Source organism: Lactuca sativa, chromosome 9 (assembly GCF_002870075.4).
Source record: "Lactuca sativa cultivar Salinas chromosome 9, Lsat_Salinas_v11, whole genome shotgun sequence".
NCBI lineage: Eukaryota > Viridiplantae > Streptophyta > Magnoliopsida > Asterales > Asteraceae > Lactuca > Lactuca sativa.
This window is the reverse complement of record NC_056631.2, coordinates 19,130,810-19,153,223: the sequence shown is the minus strand read 5'-3', so window position 1 is coordinate 19,153,223 and position 22,414 is coordinate 19,130,810. Positions and strand designations below refer to the sequence as shown.

Below are 22,414 nucleotides of genomic sequence, written 5' to 3'. Positions count from 1 at the left end.
GGTCACGTAAAATATGCGGTCCGTATCATTTCAATACGAAGAGTTCGGGGCCACCAACTCGTCGACTTGCTCTACAAAATTGAATAAATTATAAGTTTAAATACATACCAGGAACCAGGCGTTACAACATGCAATCGATCGAGCTCAAGTAAGTTTCTTAAAATACTCATACATGTTATTTGATATGATTTGAATTGTGAATCTATGAACCGCATGCCAGTTAGGGCTAGGGATATGCTCAGTTTTTTCATGGTAGAATATTAGGAGATATGCCTTTGTATGCCTATCGTATGAGCTATAGACTTGCATGCTAGTACTAATCAGTCAGCGATAGGATGACCTGATTAGGTTATGCTTTATTCTGATTACTTGATGCTCGAATGTTGCTTGCTTTGTGATTTCAGGAGTTCTCACTGGTTTTTAGGGGTGAGCATGGTGCGGTTTGGTGCGGTTTTCAGGCCAAACCGAACCGCAAACCGCATGGTGCGGTTTTTGCATTCTTAAAACCGTTGGGTGCGGTTTTGCAATGGTTCGGTTTTTTGGTTTTTAAATGCGGTTTCGGTTTGTATCGGTGCGGTTTCGGTTTTTAAACCGTGTTAAGAATTTGGTGCAGTTTTTTTTTATGCTTTTTGGTGCGGTTTTTTAAAACTGTAAGAACTGAAAACCATGTGCATATAAGCTTGTATTGTGCTTTTTTTTTAATATAGTCATTTTTCGCTCAAAACAAAATTACATAATCAAAAATTGTAAGTCGCTTAAAATACAACTTGTGACCAATCTCACAAACTAATTAATAATTGAAGGTTGGTTGATTTTGACTTAATTGTTACAAGCTTATTACATGTAATCGATTAGTACGTTTGGCTAACAGTAGAACATTTCTTTTGCACCCCATATAGTCTTATACAACCACAAAATAAACATACAATAAATATATTATCGTTTATAACTATTTTAAATAGCATGTATATAATATACATTGATTGATTTATTACTATACACGCTTGCGGTGCGGTTCGGTTTTGGTGGACCGGTTTTTAGGATAGAAACCGCACCGCACCGTTGACCTTCGGTTTTTGCAAAAATTAAATCTGCACCATTGGTTTTTGCATCGGTTTCGGTTTTTCGGTTGCGGTTTATTGCGGTTTTGTCGGTTTTTCTTTAGTTGGTTCGGTTTTTGCTCACCCCTACTGGTTTTAGCTAACTAGTAAGTGGAGATGTTAAGGCTATGTTTGGCGGACTAGCTGAAAAGCTAGCTGTTAGCTGAAAAGCTAGCTGATGGCTGAAAAGCTAGCTGTTAAATAAAAAGGTAGCTGATAAAAAATAACGTTTGGTAAAACTAGCTGAAAAGCTAGCTGAAATATATAAAATTACATAAAAGGACATGTAATAGTATGTTTTTCTATAATTAATTAAGGGGTGTATTTGGAAAATTTTAAAAAAGCTCCTAAAAAGCTAGTCTAAGTAGCTTTTCATAAAGCTAGCTTATAAGCTACTTTTTGGCTTGCCAAACACGACAACATAAAAAAAACTCGAAAAATAAGCTAGCTGTGGCGCGCCAAACACAACCTAAATTTCATATTACTGAGACTAAATAATTTTTGAAGGTTAGGTTTTAACTTTATTGCACAACTCTTGTTTGATTCCAACCGTTGTAGTGTGAGACCTCTCATTCGAAGAATTATCTGGTTTTGGTGATATGTAATTGTATTCATGAGCTAGTTAAAGGAAGTTAGTGGGACTTCCTTCTGCAACTGATGGCAGAGAGTGGTGTGGAATTTTCCCTAGGAAAAACCTAGGAAAAGATGTACTGATGGGAGCCTTATCTTGTTGAGGGTTAATTGTATGGATATACAGTGACTTGGCGGATTCAAGGCAATCCTTGAGGAAAGTACGGATAGATGTGGAAGGTAGTATGGGCCCGTACTACTGGAAGCAGAAGATCTAAACTCAAGTCAAGGAAAGCTGCGATGAAACTAGGAAGCTTGTAGAGTAGTGATCCCTCGATATATTTTGATGCGTATTCTAATGGTTTATATGGTCTATTTTCAACATGTGGACTCTGTAGGGCAGACCAGTTGGCGGTTCTGGTGCTGGGGAGGGATCGAGTTTAGGTTCTGGAGCTAGGCAGTTGGATGACCAGATGAGGGAGTTCATTTCGTTTGAGATTACACGTTGCATTCTTGAGTAGACTCCTGTGATCTTCGGTATGGTCAATGAGGGCATTCTGTAGATTTTGAATGAGCGTTTGAGCTCTTTTCGTTCTAAGATGATGGCCTTGGTGGGAGCGCGTTCTTTGACCTTCAGGGAGTTCTGGGCTTGTGGAGCTCCACACTATCATGGGGCGAAGGACCCGATAATGAGCAGAATGTGGTTAGCGGATGTTGTTAATGCCTTCTGCACCAGCAATTGTCCCGAAGGAGAAAATGTCAGACTTACATCCTCTCTTCTGAAGGACAGGGCATGAGATCGGTTGGAGGAGGTCGGGCGCATAGTTGGTGATGAGGTTGTTGATTTGATGACCTAGGGTAATTTTGTGACCAGGTTCAAGGCTTAGTTAGCACTAGTGATTAAGGTGAAGTAGTTGGCGCGAGAGTTTCATGATCTCTGCCAGACTACTAAGATGGTGGTTGAGATCACCACAATGTTTCGGGGGAGGGTACTTTTGGTTCCGCAGTATATGGAGGACAAGAAGATGAAGAAGGCGAGGTATAACGAGATGTTGAGGAGCAATATTCGGCAGTTTGTAAGCTGATTCAGCTGCATGACGCTGAAGGATATGATAGCGAGGGCTAAGGGAGAGATATTGATCTAGAGATGGAGGAGAAGAGGAAACCAGATTATGTGCCGAGTGTGGAGGGTTCAGGCAAGAGGCCTAAGGTATATAATTCCAGGTTGAGAGGCCAGCAGGGTCGGAGTCGCTGTGGAAAGTGCGACAAGATGCACGAGGGAGGGTGAAGGGTGGGTGGTTTAGGCTGCTTCAAGTGCGGTTGGATGGGTCATATTAGCAGGGATTGTATTTCTACCACCACCACACCGATATCTGATCTTATTTTCTTTCATTGCAATCAAAGGGGCCACAAGAAGGCCCATCGTCTGGGTTTGACTACAACAGATCCAATGTGAGCACCCACTCCTGTAACTCTTCAGATCACCGACAATCGCCAGTGCAAGGCGGATGCACATGTGGTGAGGACCAGGGCTTTTCAGTTGACAACCGAGGAGGATCATGCGACACCTGATGTGGTGACGTGTATGTATCTTCTCCTTATCTCTTTATTTATATTGAACTTTCATGCTTATTTTTATGTGTTTTATTTTAGGATTGTTCCTTGTGAACGATATTTCTACATTGGTATTGTTTGATTCGGGGGGTACCCGATCATTTGTGTCTCTTGTGCTTAGCAAGAGGTTTGCCAAAGCTACGGAGGAGTTGGATTGTCCTTTAGATGTCGAGATTGCAGATGATCGATCTGTCCGGGTAGCAATGGTTCATTGGGGTTGTGCTCTTAAGTTATCTAGTGAGTAGTATTTTGTAGATTTGGTTTCCCTTCCTTTGTGTGGGAACAAGGTTATTATGGTCCTGGATTGGTTAAGCACTAATGGGGAGGTGATTGATTGTGAGAAACAGTTAGTCCGGATTAGAAACCTAAGTGGGGGAGAGTTAGTGGTTCGGGGAGAGAGAGCTCAGGGTGGATCGATGTTGTGTTCGATAGTGAGGGCCAGACACTATATTCAACAGGGTTGTTCCTGATTTGTCACTTATGTTATGGATACCCGCTATAAGGGTAAGGCGACTGTGTTTGATGTGCCTATTGTGCGGGATTATCCAGACGTGTTTTTGGAGGATTTGCCTGGGTGCCTCCAGAGAGACAGGTTGAGTTCAGGATTGATCTGGTTTCAGGTGCGGCTCAGATAGCCAAAGCACCATATCGGTTGGCTCCTTTCGAGATGTAGGAGTTGTCTACAAAGCTGCAGGAGATGTTAGACAAGGGATTCATTTGACTGAGAAGTTCGCCATAGGGAGCACTGATCTTGTTTGTGAAGAAGAAGGATGGGTCTCATTGCATGTGCATTGACTATCGGTAGTCGAATAAGGTAACAGTGAAGAACCGTTATCCACTCCCGAGGATTGAAGATCTGTATGATCAACTTCAGGGTGCATCTTGGTTTTCCAAGATTGATTTCCATTCGGGTTATCATCATATGAGGGTTAAGGATGAGGATGTGTAGAAGATAGCTTTCCGGACTCGTTATGTACATTACGAGTTCGTGGTGATGCCTTTTGGGCTCACCAATGCTCCAGTCGCGTTCATGGATCTCATGAACCACGTGTTCAGGCCGATGTTGGATCGGTCTGTGGTTGTATTCATTGATGATATCTTGGTCAATTCCAAGACCCCGGAGCAACACGAGGAGCACTTGAGGGAAGTGCTTGAGACTTTGAGGAGGGAGAGACTTTTCGCAAAGTTCTCCAAGTGTGATTTTTGGTTACGTGAGGTGCAATTTTTGGGACACCCTGTTAACCAGAATGATATTCTAGTCTATCCAGCCATGGTCAAGGTCGTGATGCGGTGGGGGGTTCCGAGTTCTCCGTCAGATATTCAGAGTTTCCTTGGTTTGACGGCTTATTATCAGAGATTTATCCAGGATTTCTCAAAGATAGCTGTTCCTTTGACTTGGTCGACAAAGATGACGGTTACATTTCATTGGGGCCTTAAGTAGCAGGTAGATTTTGAGACCTTGAGATAGTGGTTGTGTGAGGCACTGATTCTAACCCTGCTGGAGGGTATCAAGGATTTTATGGTTTATTGTGATGCGTCGATCACAGGTTTGGGGGCAGTGCTGATGCATAGGGGTCGCACAATCGCTTACGCTTCATGAGGCGAATTATCTGAATCATGATTTGTAGCTAGGGGCTGTGGTTTATGACCTCAATATTTGGCGGCATTACCTCAATGAGGTCCGTTGTACTATTTACACGGATCACAAAATCCTGAGGTACATGATGGATAAACCAAATCTGAATATGAGGCAACACTGATGGTTAGATGTGGTGAAGGATTATGATTGTGAGATCCTTTATCACCCAGGGAAGGCCAAGGTGGCGGCCGACACTCTTAGCAGCAAGGCAGTCACGACTCCGATCATGGGTATATGTTTGAGGATGAATGCGGTTACTCCACTTTTGGAGCAGATTCGTGAGGCTCAGGTCGAGGCTATGAAGGAAGAGCACCGGAAGAGTGAGCGTATTATGGGTCAGGTGGCTTCCTTCGATTATGATAGCCGTGGGTTGTTGACTCTTCATCGGTGGGTATTGGTTCCGTACTGGGGTGGTGTGCGTCAGGCTCTGATGGAGGAGGCACACAACTGTAGGTTCTCCATTCATCCTGGGGAGACAAAGACATATAGGGATCTTCGTCTTGATTATAGGTGGCCCTACATGAAGCGAGATATGGCTTGGTATGTGGAGCAGTGCTTGACTTGTAGGAAAGTCAAGGCCGAGCATCAACGACCTTACGACAAGATGCAACCATTAGAGATTCCCGTATGGAAATGGGAGGATATTACCATGGATTTTATCATGAAGTTACCTCGGAGTGCGTGTAGAGTGGATTCGATTTGGGTCATTGTGGATCGATTAACCAAGAGCGCGCATTTTATTCCTATTCAGGAGAGTATTTCTGGAGAGAAATTAGCTGAGATTTATATTAGGGAGATTGTAGCACGTCATGGGGTGCCAGTTGTGGTGGCTTCTGACAAAGATGCCAGGTTTACTTCCAGGTTTTGGAAGAGGTTCTACGACGAGTTGGGTACTCGCCTCCTTTTCAACACAACGTTCCATCCGTAGACCGATGGTCATAGTGAGCGAACTATTCAGATATTAGAGGATATGCTTCCGGCGTGTGTTTTGGACTTCAGTGGGAGTTGGGATACGTATCTTCTGCTAGCAGGATTTTCGTATAACAACAGCTATCACGCCAACATTGATCGACCTCTTTTTGAGATGCTCTACGGGAGGAAGTTCAGGACCCCAATTTATTGGGGTGAGGTCGGTCAATGGGTTATGGAGAGTACTCAAGACCACTGAGCTGATCCAGCAGGTTTGGAGTAGGCTTTAGACAGCTCAGAGTCGACAGAAGAGTTATGCCGACAGACGCCGATCATATTTAGAGTTTCAGGTGGGGGATATGTTTCTCCTGTAGTAGTCACCGTGGAAAGGTGTCATCCGATCAGGAAGAAGGGCAAGCTTGGCCCCAAATATTTTGGTCCTTTCAGGGTTTTGGCCAGGGTGGTCCTGGTTTCTTATTGCTTGGATCTTCCAAATGAGCTCAGTTAGATTCATAGCACATTCCATGTCCCTCAGCTACGGAAGTGCTTAGTGGATGATTCCACAGTGGTATCGTTGGAGGATTAACAGGTGGATGACTGTCTGGATTATATTGAGAGACCAGTGGTGTTTCTAGACTGAAAGATGAAAACCTTGAGGAACAAGGTTGTTGAGTTGGTGAAGGTTCAGTGGCAGCAATGCAAGGGTTCTAAATGGACTTGGGAGCCGGAAGATGAGATGAGAGAGCACTATCCGGAATTATTCGGTGCAACGGATTTCGAGGATGAAGTCTGATTCAAGTGGGGGAGAATTGTAACACTTGAACTTGGTAAAATTCATAATTAGTCCTTATTTTGATTTTTTTTTTTGCAAAATGGTCCCTCAGGTAGTGCGTGGGGCATACTGGAGTGGTACTCTTAACGTACTAGCCTTGTGTAACATCCAAAATTTCCAAACAATTAAAACTTTTCGAAATCATCCATTTTATTAACGTTGTTACAAAAAGGTTTTCAATACATTATTTAACAGAGTAATTTCCCAGGTTCATATCATAAATCACCAACGCGAGGAACAGTACGATCACGCCTTTGCCTTGCCACAGACTCTTGAGAACCTGAAACATAAAACCACAACTGTAAGCCCGAAAGCTTAGTGAGATACCCCCAGAATACCAACCACATATACGCCTTTCCAGGCCCTGACCTTCCGGTCCTCAACACAACATAATCGCCTTCCGGCCCGTAATATATTGCCTTCCGGCCCATAACATATTGCCTTCCGGCCCATAAGCATACAATGCATACATAACATAACAAATAATCATATAGCAGTTCATAGACAACAATCGATCAACAGATCACATACCATAGCATTACTCTAAACAAGATACCTGTCTAGCCGGTCACTAGCATAACATTACCCTATGAATCAGTCAACATACTAAATGCATAAATACGCCTTTCCAGGCCATGACCTTCCGGTCCACATAGCAATGCCTTCCGGCCCATAACATGTAATGACAACTACCCGGATTTCCATCCGATAAAAGGGTCGGCCTTGGTGCCATAAACCCTAGCGATATAGTGAGGATAACTCACCTCGAAACTGCCGACTGAACAGATAGCTCAAGCTGCTCCGATCACTGATACGATCTCCACCTCTTGACAGTCACCAATGCACTGAATTCAAACAATAACAACAATTACCAAAATACCCCTGGAACCACTGGTAAATCCTTGGTCAAAGACAAGGTCAAAGTCAACCCCTGACTGACCCTACTCGCCGAGTCACCCCAAGACTCACCGAGTTCAACGATTCTGAGTCCACTCGCCCTTAACTCACCGATTCCTTAAGACACCCTTTCTACACGTCGAGTATCCCCTTTTTACTCGACGAGTTCCTCCTGGAAGAATCGCGGGGCCACCCCGACTCAACTTGCCGAGTCTGAAGAACAACTCGACGAGTCCCAGTTAATCTTCAAGCTACTCGCCGAGTCTGTTCATCGAACTCGGCGAGTCCATGCCATGCAACCGCTCAAACCGCATCCTGGGATAAGGATGGTTCCGAAATACCCAAGCATGGGACCTTCTGGACCTCTAAAGGTCCTAATACAGGGTTATATTCGTTTGGGTAACAAAGTAATAATCCATCTAATCACCAAATGGGTTCCATAAACCCTAGATCCATGCACACATCAATATAATAGAAATGATCTGAATTATTACCTGAATAACACACTCTCTGTGTCCCCAAACCTCAGAACTCGAATCCCTTGCAGTTCCTTTAGCCAAGACTCTTCTCCTCCTTGCACCACAATTTCTTCAAGTCACCAATGGCCTTCAATCTTGCTCTAGATGCCCACAGCCGCTTAGGGTTCTTCTCAGTCGACTAAAAGACGGGCAATGACGGCATATAGTGCGTTATATACGACCCAAACCTGAACGGTTAGGGTTTTCGCTAAACAGCGTAGACTCGCCGAGTCCATATCGGACTCGTCGAGTCCAGTCGCGAACCCGCGACCAAGTCTGCGATCCTACTCGGCGAGTCTAGGCTCCAACTCGCCGAGTCCCCTCTTAAAACACCCCCAAAATCATAATTATATCAATATTTGAAATTCCGGGCTGTTACACTTGCCTGGACGTGGAGCTCATCCACGTACGTTGGGCGTACGTGGAGTACGCATGTCGTACACGAGCATATTTGAAACCCTAATTTTAGGGCTCGCACCCTATATAAGCCATGTGATAGCCACTTTTGGCCATGTTTACCCAACCGCCTTACCCTTAAAACCCTAATCTGTCCCTTTGCCTTGTGTTATGCTCTTGTGCTCACGTTTTGACGTTTGGTGAGTGTTGTACATCTTGAAACGGTAGAAGAAGAAGTTTGAAGGCTCATTCTTTGGATAAGAGCTTAGAGATGCAACTTTAGCTTCTCCATTTCGTGGATTTTGAGTTATAAGGCTCAAAGCTTTTCTACTCTTTGCATGTATCCACTCTTTAGCTTGTTATGGTCCTTTTTGGTCCCTTTTGGTTGGTCATGATGAGTTAAGGCCGTTTTAGATGCTAAACCTTGTAAATTTGGACGTTTTAGGGTCCCTTAAGCATGAAAATGCAATCTTTATGGCATTTATGGACTCATGTATGTGTTATTTTTAAAGCTCCTTTGAGCTCTAAGAGCCTCATTAAGCCATGCATGCACGTAAATTCGCCAACTTTACTTGATAAATCACCTTAAGGAAGTCAGATATGAGTTTGGGTTGAAGTCTTAATCAATTAAGAGCCTAAAAATGGAAGTTTGCCAAACAGGGGAGTACGTTAGGCGTACAAGCCCTAAAGCGAGTACGCCAAGCATAGGAGCTGAGTATGCCCTGCGTACTCAGCAGTGGGCTTCAGAATTTTGTGCTTCTCAAATGTGGACCCATGTTGGACCTCAATAGTCTTGGGCCTTGTATGGCCATGAAAGTTCTATTATTAGGCCGTCAATATTTTACTGGACTCTTTTGGTTGAAGGCCCACGAAAGGATTTAGTCCCAATTTGGAAAATTGGGCCATATGTTGGCCTTGGGTAATTAATTTGGATTTTGGGCTTTTTCGGATAACTGGATTGGGTCTTGGCCTTGGGCCAAGATTGGGTAAAGGGTAAAAAGGTCTTTTACCCTATTTTGGACTCTTATTGTGAGTCGGGATCCAATTATTAATTGGATGTTATTTTGTGATTGGTAGCACGAAGATTTTAGCGGGCAAACAACCAGAGATTTATCCGAGAGATTCAATAGTCTAAGGTGAGTTTCCTCATTGTGTTTAGTGGGTCGAAGGCACCAATTTCAGCCCATGGTTTATTGTGTTAGGATACTAGATGCCTCCGTGGTTCTTACATGTGTATGCGTTGTTATGTTACCGGGCGGTGCCCGATGTCGAGCGAGGCTCGATGACTGTATTGTATGATATTGTTTTTGTGATTATTGTATGTGTTTATATGTTTATGTATTTATATGCTTACTGGGCTAGGTCCGATGCCAGGCGGGGCCTGATGATTGATAGATCTGTATACCGAGCGGGGCTTGATGCCGGGTTGGGCCCATTATGTGTTTATTATGTATGCTATGTGATAATTTGGGGAACTCACTAAGTTTTGTGCTTACTGCTTTCAGTTTATGTTTCAGGTACTTATGGTTCCAAAAGGAAGAGCCCGAGATGATTGCACATCACACACCACTCGATTCCACATTTTGTGCATTTTGTGTTTGACGCATTGTGTGTGTTACTCTTATTTTCGGGACATTACATCACGATTCTAATATTCTCAGCTGACGAGATATGTCTGGTGTGCCCCAAGGCATGTTTGAGATCTTTTAGAGAGCATGCAGTTCATTGCAAAGAACTCCCGGGTTTTAAATACAGATACAATATGGTTAGGAATGTTTTGGTTGACATATTTAAGCGTACCGAAGTTTCTGCCAAGAAAGAGACTCATGTGAATTTCTTGACTGACCCGACAGAAGGAAGGTCAACCCTTAAACCGGCTGACGTTTGTATTTTTGGATGGGTTGGAGGGAAACACGTATGTGTAGACCTTATAGGGGCATCCCCTCTCGTAGGCTTGAGGACTGGGGGTTTCACGGCGGGATAGACTGCATTAAAAACTGCTACATGCAATGTCATCAAACATGAGAAATTCGTGCATGGAAAATCAACACGTGTCCACACCATTTGCATTTGATACGTTTCGTTTCCTTGCGACGGATGAGGTGAAGCTTCTTAATAGAGTACATCGGATCATGCATAACATTGTTATTTCCCCTAGATCTATGGATGTAGTTTTCAAAAGAATTGACTTACCATACAAAAAGGTTTAGTGGCGCAACTTGTTGCCTGTTTGCCTTCTCATTCGTCATACGTTGATAACTAAGTTTTATTAATCAAAAAATGTTTGTTTTAAATTAAAAAAAACCCAAAAAATTATATATTAAATAAAACAGGCAGAAGTTAAGGTGCAAAGGGTCTCTCCAACATAAGACCTCACATTCTAACTCTTTCACATGTGCCACTAAACCCCACCAAGTTTTTTGTAATTCATTTAGAATAAAATAAATATTGTTACATCTGTTACCCATGACACGTGTCGTAAACAAATTGAACTTTTAGTGAATCGTTTGTGAACCGTTCGACAAGAGGTTCGTAGTTCGTTTATTAAATAAATGAACGAATATGAACACAAATTCTTGTTCGTTTAATAAAACTAACGAACATAAAAATGATCTTTTTCGTTCATTTATATTGTTCGTTTAAATTCATTTATGTTCGTTCGTTTCAGTTTATTTATGTTTATATATGTTTAATTAATTGTTTTTATTACCTTACTATATTATATGCTCATATGTGTTTAATGATTTTTCATTACATTATTATATTATATGTTCATATATGTTCAATTGTTTTTTTTTTTTCGTTCATTTATGTTTGTTTAGCATGTTTACAAACATATAAAAACGAACATGAATAATGTATTTTGTTGAACGAATGAACACAAACACGAAAACTTGTTCATCTATTTGTTCATGTTCGTTCGTTTGTTCGACTAACTTAAACGAACAGACATAAACAAACCCCTGTTCATGTTCGTTCGTTTCGTTTAAAACCACTACCCATGACCATAATTATAAAATGACTCAAGAGTTTCTTTTTCTCTTTCACCCGTAAATAATGTAAGTCTACTATTTTTTTTTTGTCAAATATAAGATCGAATAGAAACATTTTAAAATTACAATATAAACCATTTTTTTCATCAAAATAGAACTTTTACGATATACAACATTCCTAGATATAATTGATTTAATATTTTTCCGTAGTTTATGAAAAAACGTATATAACTCTTAGTAATTTTGAAAGTAAAAGTTTTTCTTTTTTAGAATAAGGGAAACTAACAAGTATTTTATGGTTATTTAAAATTAATTCAAAATACAAATAATAGTAAATACATATTAAGGTTTAATTAATCCCTCAGAATACCAATACACAAACAAATAGCACAACTTATGTATAGCTAGGGGTGTTCAAAACCGGATATCCGAAAATTCGGATAGTTAATTTTAATATCCGAATCCGTATCCGAATTTTCGGATATCCGAAAATTCGGATACGGATACGGATATCCGAAACACATCTTTTACAAATATTAAATGCGTGTCATTGATATTTTGTATGTAATTTGAAATGAAATTAACAACACAACGGATTCAATTTGCAAATCAATTAACAAATAACGTAATAAGGAACACATTTATGTATTTTTCTTCCTAATTTATCTTCACAGTGGGTTTATAAGTCATTTTCTTAGTTTATTCACAATTGTAGCTATTCAATATGTTTGATAAGTTATTAACTTTGGAAATAAATTAACGTCGCCATTAACTTTACAAATAAATTAACAACAATTTAAATTTGCAAACGAACTAACATTACAATAGCTACAACGCCAGTCACCTCATATCTAAAGTTTCCCGGTCATCCAATTTTTAATTATAAGTAAGATATTAAAAAATAAGTAGAAAATTTTATTTTTCGGATATCGGATATCCGAAATATCCGAAATTTTTCAAAATTGATATCCGAATCCGAAAATCCGGATATCCGAATTTTCGGGTAATTTTGAATCGGATTTTTCGGATTCGGTTATTTTTGAACACCCCTATGTATAGCTTGCTCCCCGGCTTGATCAGTCCTCAGACTGAATACCACTAAACCCTCAGTACGAGTCTGCCATGCCATTCTCGACCCTCAACTTATATCTGGAATGCTCATGAGCCCACAATATGAGTCTGGCATGCCTTCCCCGACCCTAAGCTCATATTTGGTATGCTCCATGGTTTGTTGGCTACAACACAGAGCAGTACAACCTCAACTCACCCCACACAATATGTCGACATATAACATATAATATCATAAACAGATAAACAAACAATATCACAGACAATCCTACAGATCTAGCAGACTAGCATATCAAAACTAGCATGCATATCTATTCCATACTCAACATATCAACAATATTAGGTTATCAAACCAATGGGTCGGCCTTGGTGCCTTCGACTCGAAAATAAAGTGACGAAAACATACCTCACAAGCTGAACATAAGTGATAAGGCCGAACTTCGAATCTTAGCTCTCTACTCAATGCCTACATCCACCAAGTGACCAATTCCATCAAAATCCCAATAACACCCAAAATACCCTCAGAAGTCAAACTTGGTCAAACTTAAAGTCAGTTGGTCAAAGACCATAAACCTACTGAGTCAACCTAGCCGAGTCAACCCAATCGAGTTAACTCAACATGGGCTGACCCATTCGAGTACGTGGGGGCGTACTTCGGAGGTACGTTGAGCGTACAAGGAACCTCACATTGACCAACTTACGGGGTGGCCGACTGAGTACGCGAGGCGTACTCCCACCTATGCTAGGCTTAAGAACTTAAGACCATATTTCATATCCCTGGTACAAATGTATTCTAAAGTCATAAAGTCTCCAACTTTATGACTTTGCACGTCCATAAAGTCCTTAATGCAATGTCTTAATCCATTAAGACCTTCTACAAGAAACATGGAGCCAAACTAGCTAAAGGAACCTCATTTTTATGGCTTGGGACCCTTCCTAGGGTCTGAAAGGACAACCCAAAACGTTTAAAACCAAACATGCATAGAAATGGGACTTTTAGGACAAGAAGAAGCACAGAAAGCTACCAAAATGAAATCAAAGCAAACAAAGCATCAAGGTGAAGACTTTTTACCTTCTAGAGCTTCCCAAGAAGGTGTTGATCCAAGACCCACAAGCTTGCTTCAACTTCTAAGCTCCTTGATGCGACTCTTTCTTCCTTAAGCACACAAAGGACACAATTTTAGCTCAAAAGGCACTCATATGGGCTTAGGGTTTGCCAAAAACGACTCAAGGGCTTGGAGGCTAAAAAGATGGGGGTAAATGGTCCATACATATGCTTAAATACTTCATAAACACTAAAAAGTAGGGTTTTCCTTTAGACATGAGTACGCCCAACGTACATATGTGTACGCCCAGCATACTAAGGCGCGCCCTAGTACGCTTAGCGTACCTACTTGTACACTTAGCGTACACCTCCTGCCCTAAAATTACAATCTTACCCATATGGCTTCCCAGTGGTACTTCCTTTCAATCCAAGGACCAAAATGACATAAACTAAAAACAAAGAAGGGATTTGAAAATACCTGAATACCGGGGTGTTACACTCCTCATTCCTTTAAATAAGATGCAAAACCCAGAAAATAGGGTTTATCACTTGCCAGCTGCCACGCTGTGGCAGCTTAAAAGAAACACGCGGACTAAGCTAGACTTGCAACGCCGTAGCACCTCCCTACCACGTCATGGAAAACCTTAAAATACCAAAATTGAAAAAAATATATATAAAGTACCTCGGGATCTAGATGTTACAACTCCCCCTACTAGAAGCAGACTTCATCCTCGAAGTCCGTCTTCACAAATAACTTTGGGTAATTCTCTCATATTTCGTCCATTGGCTCCTACGTCCACTTAGAACCCCTTCGATGTTGCCACTGCACCTTCACCAAGTTCACCACTTTGTTGCGCAGGGTCTTTACCTTTTGTCGAGAATCGTAATCGACCTTTCTACATTATTCAGGTGCTCATCGACCTGAATGTCATCCAAGTGGATCACCGCAGAATCATCGACTAAACACTTACAAAACTGAGAGATATGGAGAGTGTTGTGGATCTCCCAACTTGTAACATCCCGAAATAGTGATACATGTTTTTTATTTTTACAATCAGTAATTCCATACATCATATATCTCAGAGACAACCATCATACAAATTATCCAAAGCATCAGAGTAATAGTAATAATAAGTGCCAAAACATGAGGGGGATGTTGTGACATCACGTTAGGCCCTTCCTTTTTTGCACCGGAAGTACATGAAACCATAAACATAACTGTAAGCATAAAGCTTAGTGAGCTTTTCCAAAATACCACATACATCATATAAATGAACAAATATAATAGCAAGTGGTTGTGTCGCGTCTGTGTCAACCCCCTGGTCCGTATCAACCCCGCGTCCTTATTGACTCCATGTGACAACACATAGTTGTGCTAGGTCCGTATCAACCCTGAGTCCATAATAATTCTGAGCCCAAATTGGCTCCATGCATATAACATGCAATCATATCAGTAATAGTCACATAAACACATACATCGAGGCTTCGTATGAGGAAGTTATGATTTTTCTAAAATTCAGCATAGCAGTACACAACCCGAAACTCGAAATAAAGATCGAGTGATTTTTAGCTGATACAACCTAAACGAGAATCAAAGATCTCGTCAATAGTTTTACAACGGTAAAAAGACAGACGAAAACAGACGTTGGATGAAGAAGTTATGAATTTTTAACAGACTTTTCCTGTCCTAACCCGTTAAAAATATAATATTAAAAATAAAAATCAAAACTAGCTGACGGAGTCTAAAAGAAAGTTGTAGAGCATAATTTCACTTACGCGTGCATATAAAGAACATTAAAAATGGAGCTCGTATGCGAAATATACGAATTTTTGAAGTTTATGGCACAAACATTGAGGCTGGTCTGAAGGAGTATGCCCAAAGTACCGAAGTACACCCAGCGTACTCGTCTAAGTGCTCCGGAGTCCATCACCCTCCCTACTCCTTCACTTGAGTGCCACGTGTCGTATCCTTGACGCGTCCAATCTGATCCACTTCGTACGCCCAACGAAGAAGTGTGCGAGGCAGTACGCCCCGCGTACCGGAGAGTTACGCCCAGCGTACGGAGAGTCTTCGGGCTACTATAAATAGAAAGCGAGCCTTCCAAATTTTGTTTACAAGTTTTCTTATTCCTTCACACTTTTACACCCTTTAATCTCTATAAAATTACCCTAACACCCCTGAAGCCTAGGAATCATCCCCGACACCCGAAGCAAGTCCCGACGCACCGAAGACCCGATAAAATAATCTTTTCAAGTTGAAACTCTGCCCGCACAAGGCCCGGTTTTCAACTAAAATCCCCGGTTTCGTCAAAGAAAGTCATTTTTAGAGGCGAAGTGCTGCCCAAATTACCATTTTATCAATCGGTTATTTCACGGTGAGTTCAATATAGGGACAATTGTATGATATGCGTTATATGTGAAATATGTTTTCCCGTGTTATTATGATAATGAGATATACCTTTGACCATAAAGTGAATGACTAAGCATCACTTGAGTATTGGTATGTAGCTTTTGACCATGAAGTGAACGATTAAGCATCACTTTGGCATTGGCAGAAGGCTAGTTAGGGCTGAAAGCATATAAATTTCTAGCCAAATGATAATCCGAAATTGTATTTTCTATGCCACTTGGGTTGAAGTCTTATTGATGTATATCATGTTGAAATTGTTTTATTTCATTGATTGTAAATCTTTGAATTAGATTATTTGTTGATATAGAAAGTCTGTCATATGATACTTATCTGCCTTTGTTGTTCTTTGTCCCTCTTTGCTTTTGTCATATATATATATATATATATATATATATATATATATATATATATATATATATATATATATATATATGACACAACGTTATATTGTAATTGTTATTGAACTCACTAAGCGTCATCCGCTTATCCCTCTCAGTGTTTACTTATTGCAGGTGATAAGCATCCAGAATAGTTATGTATTGTTAGAAGATATAGAATAGACGATAATATTATAGCTTTTGTAATTTGTGTATAAATTCTTGGGAAATTATGTAATATATACAAAACTTTGTAAAAACCTCGTTAATCGGTTTGTATCCAGTCTTTTCTAACAAAACCATATATGTAAAACATCTTTATGAATATGTATGTAGCAAGTTTGAAGTAATAATGTTAAGTATGAAAGAGGTCTTTCAAAATAATGTTAAGTATAAAAAGGGTTTTTCAGTACAAGAAATCTAGAAGCTGCACACAAGGATGATAAATGATCGTTTGGAGAAACTAAGCACTAAAACTTCATATTCTTAAAAACAAACAAAAGCTTGCAAATGAGCTCAAAAGATTCAAGAGGGTTAGTGTTTTGCCAAATGATGTTTGGAGGTGATGGAGGCTGAGGGTGGAGGAAACCCTAAGCATCACTCCCTTTAAATAGGGTCCAAAGCCCGAAAAAAATGGGTTTTGCCTTCAGATAGATAACCGACACGGCGTGACCCAATACGTCCCGAAAAATTAGGGTTTTGTCTTCAGATGACTGCCCCTAAAAATATGTTTTGAATTAATTACACATGGAATTCCCAATGTTATATTTGTTTTGTTTGCGAAACTATTTCTTATGGCTTTTAAATAAACTAACTATTCATAGTTTAGAGTTTTTTTATTAATAATACTTAGAACAAACTGATAAATATTTGATAATATACCAAAGAACGAATTATTACATTACAACGGTTACATAAAAAAACCAACAAATACACAATAGATTATTAAATAGAGGTTTACTACTACCTACAACAAAATAAATTATTACATATTAAACCACTAAAACATATGAAAATTTTCTACATGTGTTATTTGAGTGTTTTGCTTGATCTCATCTTAAGATTGCACAGTTTTTAAAGAAACTTGCATGCATGACTACATATACATTTGTCCCTGTAAACTTCTTGTTTGCTTTCTCATCAATAAAGATTTTAACGGACTATTCACTAAAATAACCATGATTTGACCTTAACTCCTTAAGAATGAGTATTTTTAAAGTGTTTGTTTGTTTTGTCTACAACTACATTAAAATTTAAAACAATACAAAACAAGCTAGATTATTAGTTATTCAATGAAAAAAACTGAACTTACTTGAATATAATTCATAATATACGCTACATCACCATCTTTATTGTCTTCATCAAAAGACATCATTTATGAATGGTATGAAATTATAAGTTGCTGTGTTGTAGTTGTTTTTTCTCCCTTGTCCCAATATATATAAAGACTAATTACAATATGAATATCGTGAATTATTAGCGATAGCTTTTTTGAGCCTTATATGTAACCGCTTATATGTAATACTAACTACACAAAGTAAATTTCACTAGCAAAACAATTTCGAAAATTTACTTGGTAAACATGTGTTTACGAGTTAGCGGTAAACATGTCTTTACGAGTTAGCGAACCTTGTTTCACATGGATTGTGAATGTTTATAGATAAGTGAAATTTTTAGTAGTGATCTTGAAATATGACCCGAAATGATATAATATTCTAGTGAATTACACTTTGTGGGAATTGCTAAAAATAATTATTATGACTTAAAATTTTTTAGGGTGTTTGAGAATTTATTTTGAATTTTGAAATGACTTTTAGACAAAATGACTTATTGAGTTAGGCTAATGGGTGTGATGCCACACTTGCCATGGTCCACGTAGACGCCACATCATATTACTATTTGTCACACTTTAGCTACAACTTGTCATTTTCATGGCACGGGTTGCCACACTTGCTATGTATTTTTTTAATTAATTAATATAAAAATAAATCAAAGACCAAGTTTTGTAGGTTTTATAATATAAATACTAATAATAATAATTAAAAATATAAATAAGTTTTAAGTTTATGGGGGTATTATGTAATTCATGAAGTCAATTTTAAAAATATATTTCAGCTTTAGGGTAGGATCTGCTATTAGACCAAACTGAAGGGACTGGACCTACCAAAGTGGAAAATCTAGTTATCTTCGGGAAGCATACACAACTACCACCCTTTTCACCCTTCGCAAATACTCAAACACAATACCCTTTCTCCGTCATCATCGAGTTTCCACCGAGTTGCCGAGCCAAGCTCGGCATGCCGATGGCTCGACTCAGTGTTCGCCGAGCTAGCCGAGTTCATTGCCGAAACCACACCAATCAACATTATGGTGACGAAAAAAAGAGTTTTAAAAATTTGCTTGGATTAACTTTTGTGGTAAAAAATCAATATTTCAATAAGTTGTTTTTTAAAAAATGTTTGTCTAAACTTATAAATATTTTAAGAGGTATTTATCTTTTAGGGATAATGACTTAAAAGGGTAATGTATTTTTCGATTTGTACATATTTGGTCACTGAGTTTTTTTTTTTTTTTTTTCGTCCACATTTACCCCTTCAACTTGTTAAATTGTACACATTCAGTCCTTATGACCGGTTACTCCAGATTAGCTGGGAAAAATGACTTAATAGGGTAACATATTTTTCATTTTGTACACATTTAGTCCTTAATATTTTTGTACATATTTAGTCCTTAACATTTTTTTGTTTCAAAATAAGTCTTTATTTGTACTCATTCAATACTTATGAATGATTTCTTTAGATGTTTTTCACGACATCTTATGTGGGACAATCATTGATGAGGTGTTTGGGGTTGTTGATGCTTATGTCCAACGTGATCTCGACTGCTTAGTTGCGTAGGTCTTATGGTTTGACTTAGGTCTTGTATTCTGAACGTCTTAACTTCTTTATAGGATATCAAATTTTGATGATCTTTATATCCATGCGTTAATTTTTTCATTAAGATTACTTCCATTAAAATGTAATATATTTTTACTTACGATTTTATAAAGAAAACATCTATACATGCATTCATAAAAAAACATATGAACAGGGGAGGACGTAGGAAAATATAGTAGGTGTTGCCAAAATGAGATAGGTGTTGCTGATACATGAAAAATAGTTATAAACGAAAAGAAATAAAAAAATTCCACTCTAGACAGAAAAAATAGGTGTTGCCGGTTCAATACTGAAACCAGGCTAAATCCGCCCCTGCATATGGATATAAAAATCGTAAGTAAAAATATATTATTTTTTAATGAGAGTAATCTAAATGAAAGTTATAGTAGACTAAAATATGAATGTATGGATATAAAGTTCGTTTACATGGATATGTAAAGATCATTAAAATTCGAGATCGTATGTAGAAGTTATGAAGTTCAGAACACATGACCTAAACAACCAAGTAGTGGAGATCGCGATGGACATAAGCATCAAAATGCCCAAACACATTATTAATGAATGTCTCACGTAAGATTTCGTAAGAAAAACCTAAAAAAATCATTCATAAGTATTGAATGAGTACAAAAACAAAAATGAATTATTTTGCAAAAAAAATATTAAGGACTAAATGTGTACAAAAATATTAAGGACTAAATGTGTACAAAATGAAAAATATATTACCCTATTAAGTCTTTTTTACCGGGTAACCTGGAGTAGCCGGTCATAAAGACTTAATATATATAATTTAACAAGTTCAAGGGGTAAATATGGACGAAAAAAAACTCAGTGACCAAATGAATGTGTACAAATCGAAAAATACATTACCCTTTTAAGTCATTATCCCCATCTTTTACAATAAAAAATTATAAGGAGTTTTAAAAAGTTGAAAATTCTAACTTATCGAAATCTCATTTCGAAGGGTTAATGAGAAGTTATTTTAAAAGTTTTTTTTCTTCGTATTGTCAATTTTTTTAGCTTATTGACCTTTTTAAAAGGCAATAATTCAATAAGTTTTTATAAAAAAAAATCCAAAGACCCTATAAATTATCTTTGAATAAGGTATCAAAAGTCTATTAATCAAATAATTGTTTAGAATGACATGTTATGAAAAAAATAGACGTGTAAGGTTTGTCCCCTGTTTATATATTGTTTTATTTCTAAGGCGTAAAAGGTTAAATAAAAAAGAAACCTGGGCAAATTGTTATACATATATATTTAAAGAATTCATATGAAAAAATTACCCTTTTTGATATCTTATTTAGCCCACTCGACCTACCATTTGCCAACCGTGCTACTTGACTCTTCGTCTCTTATACCTATTTATTATCCCCCTCTCAACTCCTCACTCCTCAAACCAAACTCAACACACACATGGCGAAAGAGATGCAGATTGCAGAGTGAAATATCGACAATTATATACGAGTGAGAGAGAGAGGTTTTAATGGGGAATTACAGGTTTAGATTATCAGATATGATACCAAATGCTTGGTTTTACAAGCTTAGAGACATGAGCAAGACGACGAAGACCACCGCCACTTCCACCACCCACAGCAAGAAACCAACGTCTGGTTCTTATTACTCAGCAGCACCACCGCAAAACCACCATTTTTCTCAGCCAAGAAACTCGTTTTATTACACCCCAAGAGTGTCCCAATTCCACAATTCACCAAAATTCCCATATTTACATGACCCACCAAGAAAATCTTCTAAGAAAACCAGACCCAACAGAAAAACCATATACAGACCTTCACCAAAACACACTTCACTCGCTGACTCGACTCAAAGCACCCTTCAAGATTTCTTTCATTCTCCCACAACAAACACTAGCCCTTTTTCCCTTCACGAGTCTCCCTCCTCCGAGTCGACTCAATCAGGACTCGCCACTGCCTCCTGGTGCACCTCTTGCACCTGTAGAGTCAGTTCTTCCACTTCCGACATCGTAATCGATGTAAACGAGACTAGAAATAGTGATAATTCAAGCTGTGGGTTTGATTTGTCACCTGAGATAGAGCTTAACCTCCCTCCAATAATAACAAAACCGGCCAAACCCACTTCAAGAAACACACAAACATCACATTCCGGCAAGAAACTCAAAGAAACCAACAAAACTCCGGCGAGAAAATCAGTCTCTGGAGTCAAACTCAGAGCCAATTCTCCCAAACTAGCAGTGAGCAAAAGGATCGTTCAAAAGTCTGCACAGAGAAAGACCTTGTCAGAAAGCTTTGCAATTGTGAAATCATCGTATGATCCTCAGAAAGATTTCATGGAATCAATGATGGAGATGATCGTCGAGAACAACATCCGGGCGTCAAAGGACTTGGAAGACCTTCTTGCATGTTATCTTTCTTTGAATTCAGATGAGTATCACGATGTAATTGTTAAAGCATTTGAGCAAATTTGGTTCAGTTTGCCAGATATGTAACTTTTGTAGGTCAAGGAACCCATAACTCAAACATAAAATTACGTCGAATTTTGTACAAGTCGTTCACTCTTCGTGCTTTCGGCGTCGCCAGAAGATCACAAGTTCGATTGCATTCTAAAAAAGGAAAATTCTGACAACTTGGAACTGAATTGGAGCTGTTTTAGTTCGAAAAAAGACACAAACTTACAACAACCTGACAAGATCCTTCTATCTACGAGTAAAAATGATAATGTAGTGTTAATATATAATGTAATTGTGTGTACATTTTACTTTTACCAATTTGGGTTGTATTTTTAAATTAAGTTATATATATATATATATATATATATATATATATATATATATATATATATATATATATATATATATATATATATATATATATATATATATATATATATATATTCTTTGTTTCACTTTACAGATGAAATTGTCTTTATAATGTGGCATTTAGGGTTGTTTTATGCTTTTAACAATTTGAGCTGTATTTTGAAATTAAGTTATAATGTATTGTTAATATATATATATATATATATATATATATATATATATATATATATATATATATATATATATATATATATATATATATATATATATATATATATATATAGGGTTAGGTTATTTTGTTTTCACTATCTATTGT

General features: G+C 38.4%; 1 protein-coding gene across 1 annotated transcript; it reads left to right on the top strand.

Moving 5' to 3' along the window:
* The first annotated feature begins 20,599 nt into the window (after positions 1–20,599).
* Positions 20,600–22,066, top strand: LOC111876518 (transcription repressor OFP1). Its single transcript, XM_023873055.3, has one exon. It carries the CDS (start codon positions 20,788–20,790, stop codon positions 21,766–21,768), a length of 981 nt encoding a protein of 326 aa, XP_023728823.1. The 5' UTR covers positions 20,600–20,787; the 3' UTR covers positions 21,769–22,066.
* Positions 22,067–22,414: the final 348 nt, after the last annotated feature.

What these genes read in the sequence shown, in the direction of transcription:
- LOC111876518 (XM_023873055.3), top strand. Translation starts at nt 20,788, where the DNA reads ATGGGGAATTACAGGTTTAGATTATCAGATATGATACCAAATGCTTGG.